General features: G+C 35.1%; 1 protein-coding gene across 2 annotated transcripts in view; it reads right to left on the bottom strand.

Moving 5' to 3' along the window:
* The window catches only part of DOCK4 (dedicator of cytokinesis 4), a 244,154-nt gene that overhangs the window by 145,538 nt on the left and 81,143 nt on the right, over window positions 1–17,473 (bottom strand). For both annotated transcript variants that reach the window (XM_042872551.1, XM_042872552.1), the window contains exons 4-8: window positions 15,291–15,346; window positions 13,328–13,424; window positions 9,437–9,585; window positions 5,057–5,141; window positions 3,251–3,402 (exon numbers count right to left, since the gene is read on the bottom strand). In XM_042872551.1, coding sequence (XP_042728485.1) covers window positions 3,251–3,402; window positions 5,057–5,141; window positions 9,437–9,585; window positions 13,328–13,424; window positions 15,291–15,346 — 539 coding nt within the window. The remainder of the gene's footprint in view (window positions 1–3,250; window positions 3,403–5,056; window positions 5,142–9,436; window positions 9,586–13,327; window positions 13,425–15,290; window positions 15,347–17,473) is intronic.

Here is a 17,473-nt window from a genome sequence, read left to right as displayed (position 1 = left end):
ATTCTGCAGCAGTATACAAATAGATTTAGATCATTTTATAATGTATTAATATAAGTCACAATAAAGTATCGAGTATATTCTCTGAACAGGGTAAAAATTTCTTTCTGTGCAAAAGATTTCACTGAATGTATGAAACAGGTAATGTAGAACAAATTCGGTTTGGAAAAAAACAATCTATCAACAAGAAAATACAGACAACATTGCTTCTAGTCCCCCAACAGTTTTTAAAGCTGCTATTTCAATTGCATGAACTTGGGGTTAATAAAAAGTGAAATAAGTATATACAGAGATCATAGGTTGATCTGATAAGAAGCTAAGGTAATCTTAAGACAGAAAAATATCAGAACAGAAATTCTATTATTAAATCTCAGTTCTTGTCTTTTTACTTTCTCCACAAGAACTCCTTTAAGAGGCAGCAAAGACCACCCATTTTATGTATATTTACATCAGCTGGACAATAAACACCAGATTGATATCTATACAAAGTCATATTTTTGGAGCAATTTTAACCTCTGGACTTGTACTTAACACTATGCATTCCAACTGTCACGTTCAAACAAGCAGAATTACCTCCTGAGGAAAGCTTGTTACACACGTAGTGCTTGCAAAACTAAAATTTAAGTAAAAAGTAAAAAATCCCAAAGAAATGAAACCCCCCACTCTAATACTGTAACCATGAAATTGAAGACATATATTATAAGTGATGTATATTCACATATTTTTATCTATCAGATGTTCTGTTTCAGGACAAATTGCCATATATGGTTTCTGACTTTTATCTGTGGTATTAACAAAAGTTTTAGTATTTTTATTGCTTTTTTTCTTGTGGGCTGCTTAGCAATGACTCAGGAAACCAATAAACAAATCACCTAGGCTCCAGGTAATGCTAAACACAGCTTTTTTACATGCTACTATCATCCAGCATTAGCAGAAGATTACATCTATCCAGGTATCACGCTTTGCAGTTCACATGTCTCTTACTGCCAGTAGGCCTTGTCTTCATTGCAGGGTGTGAAGCTCAGTAACCAATGACTGTGCACACAGTCACTTCTCACACATCATCTCCTCAAGGTTTATTGCATGCATGTGTCAGCACTAGCAAGGGCATAAAGCTCTCTGAAATATCCTGCCAATTTGTATTGAACGAAATATCATATTGCTGTGCACATATACACAAGACTTTACACTAACTTACATGCTCTAACAAGCACTCAACTGACCGAAATATAGAGTAGGTGTGCCATGCACATGTTAAGCAAGAGCACAACAGCCATGTCACAAGCCCAATTAGCCTTGGTTTAAATCTTAGACAATGCAGTTATGTTGCTTGCATATCTAGTCCACAAAGACCACAGCTTGGACACATCTGCGTTCCAACTCGTGGTGTGATACATATATACCTTGAAATTAAATCCACTCTTATGAAAACTCCCTTGCTTTCATTTTTTTTCAATGTGTTTCCTGGGTTTTTAATTTGTGAGAGGTGTGGAGGTGTGCGTGTTTGTTTTACAGATAGCAACAAACTGCTTGCCCAAAGTGCATCTTGTCATTCCTCGCATGTTCTAGAAAGCAGTTTGGATTCGTGACAACACGCTTCTTCAAGGTTTGTCAGTAATGGGATGAGGAAGTTCACACAAAATAAAGCAGTTGCAAATAGACACTGGAGTCAGGAATCAATACCTAAAGGTCAGATCACAGCAAGCATGTGACAAACAGCTCTAGAATTTGTGCTTTCATGTGAATGTGAAATCCAATCCATTTGCTTTCATACAACCACTACTGCCATAACCTTGTTTTCAGCAATCCATAACACTCAAATTGTTTTCTGTCAAGGTCTGAAGCTCTCATCTAAATCCATCACCTGCTATGCCAGTCACTGAAACGAACACAAAAGATGTGCCCTGATGCACATTTAATTCTCAGAAATGACAGAAAACTGTTTTTGGTGACTAATGTCCAAAGTGCATTCCAGGTCAGTATTTAGCAGCTAATGTTCTAACAATTTAAAGATTTCATTAGCTATAGAAATCAATTTATTCAGTATAAACTTCCTTCAAAATAGTGGGTAGCTATTTTGCACAACTACATAGCACACAAATCATTTTGCCAAACTCAGTCTAATGTGCATGTGCAATGCCTCAAATTCCTATTATCACAGGTATAAAGACAATTAGTACACAGTCATGGCTTTGCACACATTCTGAATAACACTTCTTATCCTATTAGCAGGCTTACTGTAACAGGTTTTATTTCTATTTGTGCATTTGTATTCTGACTTATCTAAAGTGCAATTTGTTTTTAAGTCTAGTCTTTCATTTCTCCAGTGGCTACCCTTAAATCAGACTGACGTATATTGCCTCCAGTACCTGTAGTAAGAGCACAGAAAGAATACACCAAGTAGTACACCAAGTAATGAGCAGCAGCAAATTCTGAATGAGAGCCTTCTGACCAGTCTTCCATCACCAGTATACGAGCGTTTAGTGTGGCACCACTCCTTCAATCTTCCTGCCATATTTCTCACACAGAACTCAGAAGCCTCATCCACCAACTCTGCTTTCCCCCTATAAATCATATCTGCTAAGTGCATCATGATTCTGATCCTGTTCATTCCCTGGTCCTCTCTCTTGGCCAGAAACATGCTAGGAATAGAAATAAGTACTGAACATTAAAAGGTTTTCAGCTCTAGGATAAGCAGAAGAATGGTTACAGGATCAGCTCCCAGATGAAAAAAAGGCCAGCAAACCCTAAATGGATGTGAGACCAGGTTTGACTGCTTCATTAAGAGCATGCACCTCAGGCTCCTATTATAAAAAGATTCCATAACTCTCTGGTTGGAGGTACCTAGGAGAATTCATCTTATAAATATTACAGAGCAAGCAAGCAACAGTTGTAAGTGTATAGTGTAAGTTGTAATTGTACGTGAATGTGCACTGATTAGGAGAAAGGAAAACAGAGATACTAAAAAATAACCTTTGAGACACAAAACTAATATTCAGTCTGTATGCACAGGTGTATATATGTTCCCTCTCAAGTAAAACCAGCTAAAAACTGAAATAAGTAAAAAAGCCAGAGAAAAATATATTATTACAATCCAAAATGATATTGGCAAATATTAAGTATAGGAACTGGATTACAAAACAAATTTAAAAAAAAATCTTGTTTCTCAATGTGGAGTTTATTACCAAGATCAAAACAGACACTGCGCAGTGACAATTTAAAATCAGTATCCTACTGAAAAATTATATGCTACCTGATGGGCCGATTTTCTTTACTATCAAAGAGCGAGAAGATTACTTCCAGTTCCTCTCCCAGATTGGAGCACATTAGACTCTTCATCTGAACAAAAAGATGGTGGCTGCTGGCTGGTACAGGCGTGTCTTTTTTTCGATGACGATGCTCCATCTAAACATGTCACAAAAACACAGCAGTCAGTTTGAATTAAATGGAAAGATCTAGGAACAAAACAAAAGGTAAAAAAATACAATACTGGATTACTTTCTTCTTCCCAATTTTTAAGCTTTTGATTCAGTATTAATTTGTAACAGTGCTTTGTTCTTTCTTCTTTTTTCCTTACTGTGAGAAGGAGAAAGTAGGAAAGCCACTTTGCCAACGTTACGCTGCATCATTATTGTCCCTTGGAAAAGCAGTAACCTCTAGAAGTTTGCCTTTTTTCTGCTCCAAGAATTTCAACCCATTTTAAATGTCTGTGCTGTAACCACATTATATTTCATAGCTGGTTTAAATAGTTAATGATCCGATGTTCTACTAATCAAGCACACAAAGAATGCTTTGGCAAAAGACTACATAGAAGTATTTTTAAATGGAAAAAATGACTCCCGTATTTTCTAATCGCTGGCAGAACATTATGTAAAAGTTACTAAGCTCTCCTGATTTGACTTTACAGTTTATATCTTTCCATTTTAGTCAACAATTAAGGTGATATACTGTTTTTCTCTTATGTCGTACCAAAACCAATTTTAAAACAGCAATCTTTATAAGATACTGAGCCCCCAAACCAAACACTTTTTGGATCTTATTTTTCTCTTTATTTTTGAAAGTACAGTCCACAAGTTTCATCGTTAATTTTCTGGATTACTCTTTTTCTGTAAGTTTCTTCTTATGATTGGTGGTTTCTCAGTGTTTGTCACTTACTGCTTCAGTATAATTCCATACGATTACATGTGGCTTTGAACCTGCCCAAAGGTATACTGATTCCAGAGTGAATAAATTACTACTTGACTCGACAGCATACAGTTTCAAAATCTATCAGTAAAAATTATTGCACATATTAAAATTTTGGCTCCATAACAAATTATTACAATTTCCCTACGTTCTATATTCTGCATTAAATACAAGCATTAGCATAAATAAACATTAATTTAAATAAAAGTTTAGTTTCAAGCAAGTAAGACTCAGAACTCTATTACTGTAACTGCGATACTACTATGAGCAAAGGCCTGTAGAAATTAATTGGAATGCTTTCTTAGACTTCATTTGATGTAACATCAGAATAAGAAATACCAGTACTCTTTTTACAAAACCAAGATGGGCTCTCATGCCCAAAGGAGAGCTGTCCTACGTAGCTCAGCTGCCATTAACATTAATGTATTAGAAGAGATCAACAAGCCAATATGATTAATCATGACAATACTTGTACCACAAGTATGTTATTTTATTTCCACTAATGTTATCTAATGGGACTCAAGGGCCACTTAAAGAACTAATGATGAAGAGTCTCATAAGCTATTATTGAAGATTAAATTCATCTTAGAACTCATAAATTTAATGATATATCAGAAAACAAAGCTGTGCATAAATAACATGTGGAATGTACATGTGTGCAGACAGATGATATAAAATCAAAGCATCCCATGCAGAGGAGGAGATGAAAAAAATATTAAAAATAAATCTTCTTTCATCATGGTAAAACCCATCGCATTAGCAAATTCCAGTGTATTTGAGCAAAAAAGTACTTTTGATTAAGTAGAAGAAAGTTATCATGACAACCTCAGCATGTAATCTGTCAGCACAAGGACAGAGTATTAAATTCACATACCAGCCTGTAGAGCTCTGTAATGCTGATCTCTTCAGGATCCACCATAGCATACTCTTTTCTTGGAACTAAGTCAAGTCCCAGTTGTCTATATGAGGAAAAAGAGAAATAAAGAGATACTATAAAGCTCTAGAATAACAGTAAGTAGTTTCTACATACAAAGTAAATAAATCAAGAAATTTAACTAACTTTCTTCATTTAACATCAACATTCCATTTAACAAAGGAAATACTAATTGGTACTCCAAACATGTTAGGGGGCTTTTTTGAAGTTTGTGCATGATTCCTCTCTTTTCTTCACTTCATAACAGTAATGGAATATCTTTTCCCACAGTATTTAATTCCATTTCACAGCGCAGGAAATGTGCAATGGATACCATTCTTAGTCCTACTGCGGACACTGCACAGGTATTGTCATTTTGAATGACAACCACAGAAGATAATACAAAAAGAAAATCCATACAATGTCAAATCATCAGTTTATTTTAAATTTGGACCGTATTGCATCAAAGCTGCTTGGCTGTGTCTCCTGAATGAAATAATTAAATACACTTCAATCAACAGGAATAAAAAAATATTTTCAGCATAGCAGCAAGTAATAAAGATCATAAATGGGGTAGTCATGCTGAATTTAGAGAAAAAATGACAGATTAGAAAACTTAAAAATATTTGCTTTTAAAGAATGGGAACTGATGACTTCAGAAATCACAATTCTGAGCAGACAGTTCTTCCACAGCATTAGATATTTAGGCTTTCAGTTAGCAGTGCTTTCAGAATCCCCTGAAATTCAATTAGTTCTACTACTGAGTAGTATTTAGTCAGAGTTTGATTGAAGAATCTACGGGCTAAAGAAAAGAATTTGGAAACAGCACCTCAATGCCAAAAGTTATTTCCAGTTTTCAAAAATTGTTAGTGAGTGGTTTACCCTGCTGATGGGACAGAAAATAAAGAGAAGGGAATGCAAAGAGAGATGGATCTGACATGATCCATTCCATCTCCTTCAAGTTGAAAGGCTGGAAACAAATGATGTTGAAATTCACGCTTTTTAGAAAAAGGATGCCATGGCAGACATACTCATTTATGTAAACTGTGCCTGTATACAGTGGCTGCACTCATTTTTTGTTTGTTTGTTTTTAAGCTCTGCACTTCAGATGTAAAGTACTTTCTCTATAGAAAGCTTTCAATAAGTACATACTATAAATCACATCACTTTCACTCGTGCTAAGTGTAGTAGACTTGACATTGTTAGGCAAAAAATACATCTTTGGAGCTCATTAAGGGATTTTTTAGATATTTAATCAAGCCAAAATTACATTTTGGACCATCTTTTGTGTCACTCTTGCTGTGCTTTCACAGTTTCTCTCAAAGGTTTTGAATAAGTTTTATCTCATATTTAGAAGATAACTATAAATTCCTCTTTATGCACTCAAATTCTATGGAAATTGAATTCTTAAGCAAGTAAAAAATCTATTAACAAAAACAGAACATCCTTTATTTTACAAAGAGATCTTAAGAGTGAAATAACTGTAAGGCTGATTTATAAATAATGAAGTAAGAAAGATTTGCCACAGTAAGATGATAAGATGCATTGGAAATGAACTCAGAGATGATCAATAATATCTGATGTCCAAACAAAACTGCCAGTAGCATTCTTTCTGCTGCTCACTGCAATAAATACAAACCCAAACTTGATTAAAAGAAAACAACATGATGAGAAGTATCCATGGCATCTGCATAACAGATGTAACTCTGACACAAACACAAGTAGGTGCAAAGTGGTTTTATTACTGATACACAAAACTAAGGGTTCAAACATCTGATCTCAGAAAACTTGTTTAGGAAATATTGCAATACTCTTCCAACTTGTAAACTTAGAAAGATGTGGAAAGTCCAATTCTCATTATCTTGTTCTGTTTGAAATTTTTCAAAACAATTTACAGCCATTTCTGTTTTTGTCCTAAACATCAGCTTTCATGGATGCTGAGTCTCCTTTGTTACAACGAACTCCTGCGCTGGAAGAAGCTTAATTTTGCTCTAAGCAGTCCCACAAAACGACCTTTTTACTTTCAAAACAGAGTAATGGGTTGAAAGCAAAAAGATTCTTTTAAAACTCAGGGTTCCTGCCTGACTGCCTGGCATCGCTGGTTCAAAAACAGCCCAGATATGATAGCTGGGCTCAAGTTTGAGATGAAGAATGCCCACTTCATAAAATACAACACTGCAACCATCTGTAGCCATTGCAGCAGACACTTGCACAAAAATATATTAAGAAAAAAAACACAACATACAGGCATTGGGCAGATCAGAGGAAATAGAAGTCTAAAGCTGTGCCAATTAGTAGCAGCTTATGATGTTTGTTGTAACAGAATTCTGAGAATGTTGCCTGGTTCAAAGAATGAGGAAAGACCAATATTCTAGGAGAAAAAAAAAAAAAAAGTTCCATACCTGTAGGGTGGGGAGGAAATACTACGGATAAGATCCACATCATACTTATTCCTACTGAGAGTATTTCTTTCCGCTATGAAAGCTAGAGTGACTGAAGTGTATTTCAGTCACAAGCTTCAAGGAATATACCCACCTTTTTCAAAGGCTGATTCAGACTTCACAAGTTCTGCATTATTCTATTCAGGGTCATACATTTTGTAGAAGTGCTTGCTATGGAACAAGGTATAGAGCACTGCTCTGAGTAGACTATCAGCCTGTATCAGGTTATCAGCCTGTTATGGTATAAAAACTACTATTCCAATACACAGGACTTTAATCTATGAGATTAGTTTACTTTTTTTTTAGTTTAAATAGTTTTCCAAAGTCAAATTTATTGTTTCAGATGAATCACAGAATCACCAGGGATGGAAAAGACCTTCAAGATCTCCCTGTCCAACCATCCACCTACCACCAATATTTCCCATTAAATCATATCCCTTAGCACAACACATCAGTGTTTCTTGAACACCTCCAGGGACACTGACTCAGTCACCTCCCTGATGATCAAAGAAATCAAATGTTTTTGTTATCTTCATGACCACATAAAACAGTGATGGTACTGACTTAGGGAAGTGTACTGCGAGGCAAAAGGGATGTTCCTATCACTCCTGATGCACATACCAATCTTACACTTGTCCTTTCATTCCCAGGGACCTAGCAAAGTAGCCAGGAGTGCTACAATGAGGAGACAAATACAATATATTATAATAAAGCAAAGGGCTACAGATGTAGCAATGCAGTGTTACTGTGGAGGAAGCACTGCAAAGTATGCTGTACGTAACAGCAGCAAAATTTACTGTCTGTGGAGCCTATTTCATCTGGTCTCCTGATTTCCGAATTCAAATCAAATTCAGTACCAAAAGCAAGGCATGCATGCCAATATGATCAACAGCAGCACCTTCCATTTTTGCATTTTCCATGCTACTCAGCTGCCCAACCATACCAAGCACACACTTCTTTACAAGAGAATGACAAGATTCTGATGCCTCATTGCTAAAAGAGTGCAGACTCATGCTGGTTTTGACTGTCATTGTAAATATCACAATGTTGTTAATCTGTGCTGTTGTTTTCACTAGTAATACTGGGGTTAAGAGTAGCCCCTTGGGCTTATTATTCTCATGGGTGAAGTATCTGGAACAAAGATTAGCTTACTGGCCTTCCAAATTATGCAAGATAGTAACAAGATCTGTGAAAGCTGTATTCAGAAAGTGATTTAGAAATCATTTCCATCATCATGCATTATGCTAACAATTCTCTATCCCTGCAAGTCTTCATACTGTTAGGCATTTAGTAATACTGAAGAGATATTATTTGAAGTAGCACGGGTTTAAGACAAATGAAAATTTCTTTCTTTGAAAAAAAAACTTAAGAGAATATAACTGGGGTTATCAATTTTTATTTGTCACTCAAATAAAAGAAAGATGGATAGAATAGTATCGAGATGAATACTAGAGATGCTAAAGTAGAAACTGAATCACAGAACACAGATCAAGAAGATTAAGTAGTGTCAGCCAATATAATTTCAGTTAATACACAGAGCTATGCAACACTATGCCGCAGAAGAATCTGGGCAGATATGTTTTTAAAAGACTTAAAAGGAAACTGCAGAAATCCAGTATTCCAACATACTACCTGCAGTTCTCTTGCAGGTCATACCAGTGCTGTGTAAAATAAATTGAAGCAAGTATGTCTCTTTAGTGGAAGGAAAAAAGAAAGGAAAAGCTGTGAGTAATTTTTCACTGCTAAAACACAGTGGACAGAAAAACAATGAAGGAAAAAATCCATAAAAAAAAGCAACATCAGTCAGAAATTTGTTCCTTATTTCAACATTCTATATTGAGCCTAAAACTGGTATTATAATGAGATTACACTATTTTCTTCTACAAGTATAGCTACTCACTCATTGCCCCAATCCAGACGAGCAGTGATGTGTCGCTTCACATCCTTCATTCGATCGTGGGTGAGGTGGCCAACCAGGACTTGCCTTCGCAGGTCTAGGATTTCATTCATTATATGCCACAGTCGGTGAAAGAGATCCCCCTCATTTCTCTGTGAGAGAAATAAAGAATTGCATCTACACCAACTGACAGTCCTAATGAATACAGATGTGATATGGAAATCAATATCCTTCCATCCTTATTCCCTTAGTCACAATCCTCTTCCTCTCTCTAATGCTTTGACCTCTTTACCTGTATGTATGCATGCACATGTGCATAAAATCATTTTATCACAGATAACTCCTTTGCACTGTCCACACTCCATAATTTCACTCAAACTCCTAACACCACACATTTACACAGTCTGATTTATATGACAGATATGACAAAGATTCAATAAAAAATTGTTGAATGTCACAGCACTGTTTTATTCTGAAAGCATTTTCATTATATGTCGTTGCATCAAAACTGGAACCATGACAGAGTAATTCAAGACCATTTGAACTCACACACACAAGGGATCAAAAGGGAATAGCTCCTAGAATTCAAACTCTGAATCACACAGCATTAAAGTTCTTTTAATTCTTTCAGGAACATAAATGTACACACTATGACCTAACTGTAAATAAATAGACTCATGTAGACAGAAATCTCTCCCAGACTGTTCTGCCTTACTAACTGCAAAATAGAAGAAATTACATGAATATGAATAAAACACATCCTCCTACTCTAATTACATACCAGTTAATGACATAAACCATTTCCCATGATGGTTTCCTCCCTAACAGCAGAAGTTTTAACTCTTCCTTCACTTTACAGTAGGCAGTTTTACTTAATATAATTTTTCTAAGAAACTGTATCTTGAGAAAATTATTGCAACCTCAATTAAGCGACATATCACAAAAAAACACTGAAAATTCAGATCTGTTCTGCTTATTTTTTCTAAAAACAAACAGCACAAAAAAGTAACCACCTTAAGCCACTCATTTCCCTTTTACTTCTTTCTGAGAAAAAAATGACATAAAACCAACTTTCACCTATTACTGCTAGATAATTGCTATGAAAAACTAAAATTCTCTTAGAAGCATCATTATTCTCTGTCAGTACATTTTATATTCCTTGAGTTCTGAAAAACACTGCTGTGTGACAAATTTGCCTTTTTTATTTCACATTCATTCACTTCATAAGCTCGCTAAAATAAGCACTGATTTATTGTTTCTTTTGGTTGTCTGCAAAAAAAAAAAAAGGAAAATCAGTGTGTTTTAAACACACGATAATAGCAGCAATGAAGAAAAAAGGTTGCTAAAAAAGTCAGCTTCAGTAAGAACCACAGAATGTATGAACTCTATAAGTAAAAGAAAACCAAAAAACAGGTTATGCAAATAGTTTCTAAAAGCAACATACTGAAAAAGTCTTTATGGGAGCATTACATAGGCCGACTGCTTGTGCTCACAGCATTCCATTAGTTACAGAGATTTCATCTTTCATTAAAAAGAAAACAAATCAAATAATCACTAATTCATGTGTATCTTTGTTTTTGATCTGTGATGATAAACTCCACTGAGGTAAAACATTTAGCAGAATACAAGAGACATGCTAGTACTTCACAGTAACATTAAGGTCAAAATAACATTTTCAATGCAGCATCCTTTTTTCAAAGGTTTAGCATTTGTCTGAGTTTCTTACATCTCAAAGCGGTGAGTGGTCCTGCAAGCAAATGCTCCTGCTTTTTAGACTTGGTTCTTTACAAAAGCAGATTGTGATTTTGCTCCTTTTCCACTTATATCCTTCCTCATATGTAAGCACAGAAAGCAATTACACTTAGATGTGCTTAAGACAGTTAGGAAAAAGAACTTCCCATGTAATCTAGAGAAATTTCAACATAGTTTTGAAGCTCACCTTAGAAGCAGTTCATACTGCTTAACTTTTTAGCTTGACTGTCAAGTCTAATTTGATACTGTATAACACTGAATTCAACACGATTTTTTAGGTTCTTTCAGGAAAGCTTTCACTAAGCAAACTAGCCACTGTACCAATTGCAGGTTTCAGAAGTGTCACCTGGTTCTGAATAGTCTCCCTGAACACAATCCCTACAATCACCACTCAAAAGGAAGCAGTCCAGCTGCTTCTGAACCATTCTGACTTGTGGACTTTATTACACAACAAAAGCAGGCCCTCTACGAGTAAAGTGAGAAGATAGCTAAGCTTCTCACAGTTTAAGTCACAATCATCGATTCAGCAAGGAGTTAAGACCAGGACTTTGAGGTCTGCACTATAAGAAGATGCAGGGAAACTACGGAGATGCAAAAGGAAACGCTTCCATTCCATGTGATATGTGCATATGGTGTCAAGTCTAAGCCGTGGTTAGGATTCAGTGTAGCAGATCAGAAGGAGAAATGTTAAGAACCAAAGATGACCACAATGAAAATCAAAATTTGGTAAGTTTAAATGGAGGCAACACTTCAAATATTGCATTTCAGTCTTTAAAGACAATTCCACAGGGAAAGTTAAAACAACAACAACAAAACCTCAAGTGAAGAGAGGAAAGAGAAGGAGGTATGAGGGAATTAATGATAATTATTACAAGTTAGATTATAAGGATTAAAAAAAAAATTGAAAAAATGTAGAATGGTGAGAGAAGATTAAATTTCAGTCAAAATAGAGAGATTAAAGATTTAACAGTTTTCTATGTGTTTTAAGAATACCAAAACCAAGTAATTTCTGTCTTTAGTGGCAGCCAATTAAGTAATGCAAATGGTAGAATTTTTCACAATGAAGAACAAAGTAACTTCAGAGAGGGACCTTCTGTAAGCAGCTGCAGTAGGATTTCAAAGACAACTGCAAATGAAATATGGAAATGTATACATAAGAAGAATTTAAAGGGACAGTAATATTAACTGCCACAGAGCACCTTGCTCTGTGTGATTTCAGTCAAGCAAGCGTGATTCCAGTCAAGCAAGGGTGACAAAACAAACAGAACTGATGATGTCAGGAAGAAAGAGAAAAGACAACATATCCAGATAAGGAAAACAAGAACTGAGAAGCAAGGAACTTTTGCTGAAGATATGGGTGAGACAAAGTACCAGACGCCACTTCCGAAGTGTGTAACTGCTAGGCCCAAAATTAGCTCATTATTGTTAATGAAGAACCACTTCTGACTCCCTTTATCAGTGAGGACTCAACAGCTGGCATCCTTTGATCTTTGCATCACATACAAGTGACCCTGGTCAAGTAAAATGGACATGCCTTGGTACTTATGAATGTGTAGATGTAAAAGAAAATAAAATCTATAAGAAAATGAGCATGAATCAAATCAACTGGCTTAGGGACTTTCCATAACTGAAAATGTAATGTTATTTATATAATACTTTGCCTGAAAATGCAGTTCTTTTTTATATTTCATACAATTTATTAATAATGTTCTCTAAGTCTTTTTTTCTTCTTCTTCTCTTTGCATATACATATTCTGGTCACTCAACCATTGAGAAGATTATTTTCCCTCCAATTAATGTATTGGATCTGCTATTATCATTTATAGGTATGATAATAATACCAGTCAAGGAGTCTGACATTTCCACATTTAATTATTTTTAAAGTTATATTAAAATAAGAATTGTAGATTCTCTGACTTATTTACAGGGTCAGGGTGAGCATTAAACCACGAAAGACAAGTAAAAAAAAATAAATAGAAAAGCAACAATCAAATAAATCCAATAGGAAAAGAGAATCACAAATTGTCCACTACCTTTAATTATATTTTTTTTCTTTTTTCATGCAGGAAAAACAATATTTTAACAACATATCTGGTCTTTCGAGCTGGTATTCAATCAAAGCAACTTATTCAAAGTACTTGCCACATAGAGTTGTTTCCACATCGTTCCCCAGTCTCTTAAAGTTGATGTCATCTCTGTAATAACAGAATCTTCTGTTGGAATAACCATTTCAAATTGTCTGAAACGTGCAGAAGAACACATGGTATTACATAAGCATTACAAATCACAGTACGGTTACTAACATAAAGACTTCCTCCTGCCAACAGCAATGTCAATTAAGTTACAAGGGAGTTCCTTCAACCCTCAAGACTTTTTATTTATACATTTTCTTTAATCCTCATGGAAAGTATTGGTCCTAGAGAAGTCAATGCAAGCATTTTGCCATGAGATAAGCACATCAAACACTACTTTTATGTCAAAGTAATTTCCCGTGGTTTTCAAAGGATTTCAAAATGATCTTGCCACTTTAGGTTAGACTGCAAGTCAGCGACTGCTGCCACACTTTTTAAACTCATCTGTTTATAGAAAAAATGTAATTTCTTCAGCTGAAAATGTATATTAAACTTGAAAATAAAATTGGTACAGTACAAGTGAGTTCCTGATTTTTCAATGCTGAGCAAGAAAAACCTGAGTTGGCTTGATCAAGACTAAAGACTAAATCATACCATCACTTCATATACCACCATCACTATCACTTTGTTCTTACATACAGTACATTTTAAAAGTCTGTATCACGCCTAAAGTACTTTTCTCATGATATAATTTCTCTTTCATCAAGTTAACAATGTGAGAGCCCCCAGCCCTGATGCTCTGTACATCACCTGAACAGGAAACACCGACTACAGAAGAAAATGCAGACAAATAAGATTGAACTCCCTGCCAACATTGTCATGGTGTCTGTTAAGAAAAAATTATTCTACACTTAAGCTTTGTTGACAGTTTACAACAATTTTATTTCACTGAACCTTCAGTTTAATCTACAATCACTTTCAAAAGAGAAATGATCCTAGGGTATAATAAAACATGGGTACACTGAACTCTATAGCAAACAACTCTTTTGAGCAGCATTGCAATTCTCATTTTCACCTGTGTGAATGAGACATTCAAATATTTACTTAAATATATAAAAAAGTCTTCAAGGTTCATTTTTGCCAGTCAGGAAACGCTGACCTACACAGTCATCCAAGCACCCAAAATCAAAGCCATCCACACCTGTTTTTATAGGCCTCCATCTAATTTGATAATAAATGCTTTTATTTAAAGAGATTTTAAACCATTACGTAAATGTGAACACTCCCAAATTACATAAAACTTTGGAAAAGACTATGTTAACATCACTGCCAAGTGTAACTTTTTAAAAATGCTACTTTCAAAGTAAGTATTAAATTTCCAAAAAACATCACTTTATTTTACTCAGAACATTCTAGTTTCAAAAAACTTTGTACTAATTTTAATCAATTGTTCCTTTCTTTTTTTTTAACTCTTCTAAAAATGAAATGAGATCAGTCATTATCAAGAATAGCTATTTGCTTTCCATCACCTGAAGGAAGGCAGTAAGGAAAAGAACATCTCTATTCTTTTACAATTTTAGTGAAATCTTTTGCCACTGAATTGATCCTTAATCTTAACATTTGTTTTTGTAAAATGTCAGCTGTCTGCCATGGTACAGCTGGTCTCTTTAAAGAAAACAACTACCAATATTAAACAAATGCTTCTCTACAGAGTAATTTCTAATTAGGGCAATACCTTTTTCTAAACCAAACTTAACACCAGGCTGTGAAGACGTGACTGTTTTCTCTTTACTCTAGGCAACACAGACTGATATTCCTAGGCATACTGCGTGTTCTTGAAGCATATAACACACTGATTTTACTACCATGCAGGAGCACCATGTTAGCTAAGGACAGACATTTCAAGTCTTCTGACCAAAAGCTGAAGATGAGATATTATAATAAAATCATCACTCCTTGCCAGATTCACAAATGTTCTTTGGCACAAGTAAGTTACCGTGTATAAATATGTGAATCCCCAAAATTTCACCTACCCTTTGTTCTTAACACATGCATTTTTCAAGTGAATGTAGTTGGATGGAAAGATACCCTGAAAAACAAAATAGGTTAGGTAAAAACAACCAAAAAATTCCCTTCAGTGAGTTTGGAGAGTAATCTTAAAGCATCATTTAATACGCAAATGCATGCTGAATTGAAAGTCCTCCAAATAATTACCAACAAGCACACACAAAAAAGAATTCAATATATACACAGTACAGATCTAAAGGAAATTAAAATGCCTTCAGTAGAGTTTATCTTTCAATATTTAAGAAAATTAGAAGATAAACTTGTAAAGCATGAATAAGATTGCTTGACAGCTCATTTATCCTAAATAATTTATCAGTATTTCCCGTGAGAAATTTTTTTACCAACAGGATCTTAACAAGATCTCTTCAGTACAGATTTTCAAAATAAATGAAGTTAATGAATTTCAATAAGAACAAACAAAGATAGATTAACAAATACAACTTTATTTGGGAGTTACTGTGCCATGCAGCGAACCTGAAAGGTGCAGTAGAGGCACACAAAAGAGCCTCAGTGTTCAGACAGGAGTGGTCCTTCCTAGTTACCTAAGCGCTGTCCTCTGCTCTTTTGCATGGATGTGTCACAGCACTTACACCACACTAATCATTAATCATAATGGTAAGCAAAATCAAGCAATTCAACTTCCAAATTCTGGCTTAGAATATAATACACTACTGCTAGCTACATAATGCAGTGTAGGAAAATATGTGTGTGCCCTTCCTTATTACAAGCCCAGCTACATACAGCTTTCCACTGTGAAGGTGCCCAATTTTCTTATAACACAAACCACTGTTAGACTTTTGAAAAAAAGACATCCACTGTGTAATAGCAGCTGCCCTTGAGAATACTCCTCCTCAGCAGTGTGAAGTAGTTCAGGAGAGCACCTCCCGAGGACAGTAAGAGGTGTAGCTTTGGCGTTTGTAACAATGTCCCCGAAATGAGGATGGTGCATACATAGGGGTAATGCAGAACAGCTGCCACAGACAATTTCTCTGAGCATCCAAGCTGCTGGAATAACAACAGGAGAATTTTGACAGAGCAATACCAATTATAAGCTGACTTATAATAGGTGTTCTTATTTTACTTTTGGAGAGGGTCCCTTGAAAAATCCAGTTCATAAAACTGTTTGCCTTCCTTTTTTTCTATAAAAGTAGAAAATATCTATCTTGTTCCTTCACACATCAAGTCATGTTTAGAAAACCTATTCATAACTTCTATCGACACATTTGACAGACCATAAAGAAAATGACAGCAAACATGTGGTGAGAACTGCAACAAAAGACACAGAAGATGTGATAAATACTGACTGCTCAAGTCTCATAAATCAAATTGTAATATTTATCAATGAGGTCAAAGTAGTAAATGTCAGATTAGACACTGGCTAAATTTATTTCTCACACTGACCCTCCACATAAAGCAAAACAAATTCATGTGACCAGAGACTGAAAGATTAGGGACAAGAAATAGGTGACATGCATGATAGGAACCCCTACAAACTTCTGAAATTTATATGTCATATGCCCTCGTTTGCAGCTGGAAAGGCTTGGAAACGAATTAGGAAAGGGAAAAAGGAAAAAAAAAAAGAAGATGACTAAGATGACAACATGAGTTTAAGGAAAAACAGGTGATTTCAGTACTGTTGAAGGAAAAGAAGTCTTGAAATGGTTTTTCCCATATGAAAAACTTTATACTGAGAGACCTAAGTCAACAGGAAAGTAAGAAAACAGAAATACTGTTAAGACAGGAAAATCTAAAATGCATTCAAGATGAACAAATGCTGAAGAAAATAAGTGTATGAATAACATCATATTTCATGTGTGAACACAACAAAAACCACACAGTGAATTCTACCAGCTACACTCCCATGGAAATCAAAGATTACACAACAAGGAAAAAAAAGACAAAACTTCTTTTATGTGGAAACAGACAAATTTTTTTCAACTGATACTCCACATATAGCTCCAATGGCTGGTGTGAACTAATATATACCATCAAGAAAATAGGCATAGTCTAATTAATTAACTTTTCTAACATTATTTGCAGTTTCCATTCTTGGTAGTCTTTTCCCTTTCACTTAGCTTCTAAAAATCAGATTAAAAGAAAGTTTGCCAGAGCCTTGGATTTGTCATCCAAATGCACAAGAGCCTTTGAG

Source organism: Lagopus leucura, unplaced genomic scaffold (genome assembly GCF_019238085.1).
Source record: "Lagopus leucura isolate 7727_CA_CO unplaced genomic scaffold, USGS_WTPT01 Super-Scaffold_100008, whole genome shotgun sequence".
Taxonomy (NCBI): Eukaryota; Metazoa; Chordata; class Aves; order Galliformes; family Phasianidae; genus Lagopus; species Lagopus leucura.
The sequence above is the reverse complement of the archived record's forward strand: the minus strand, read 5'-3'. Positions and strand labels throughout refer to the sequence as shown.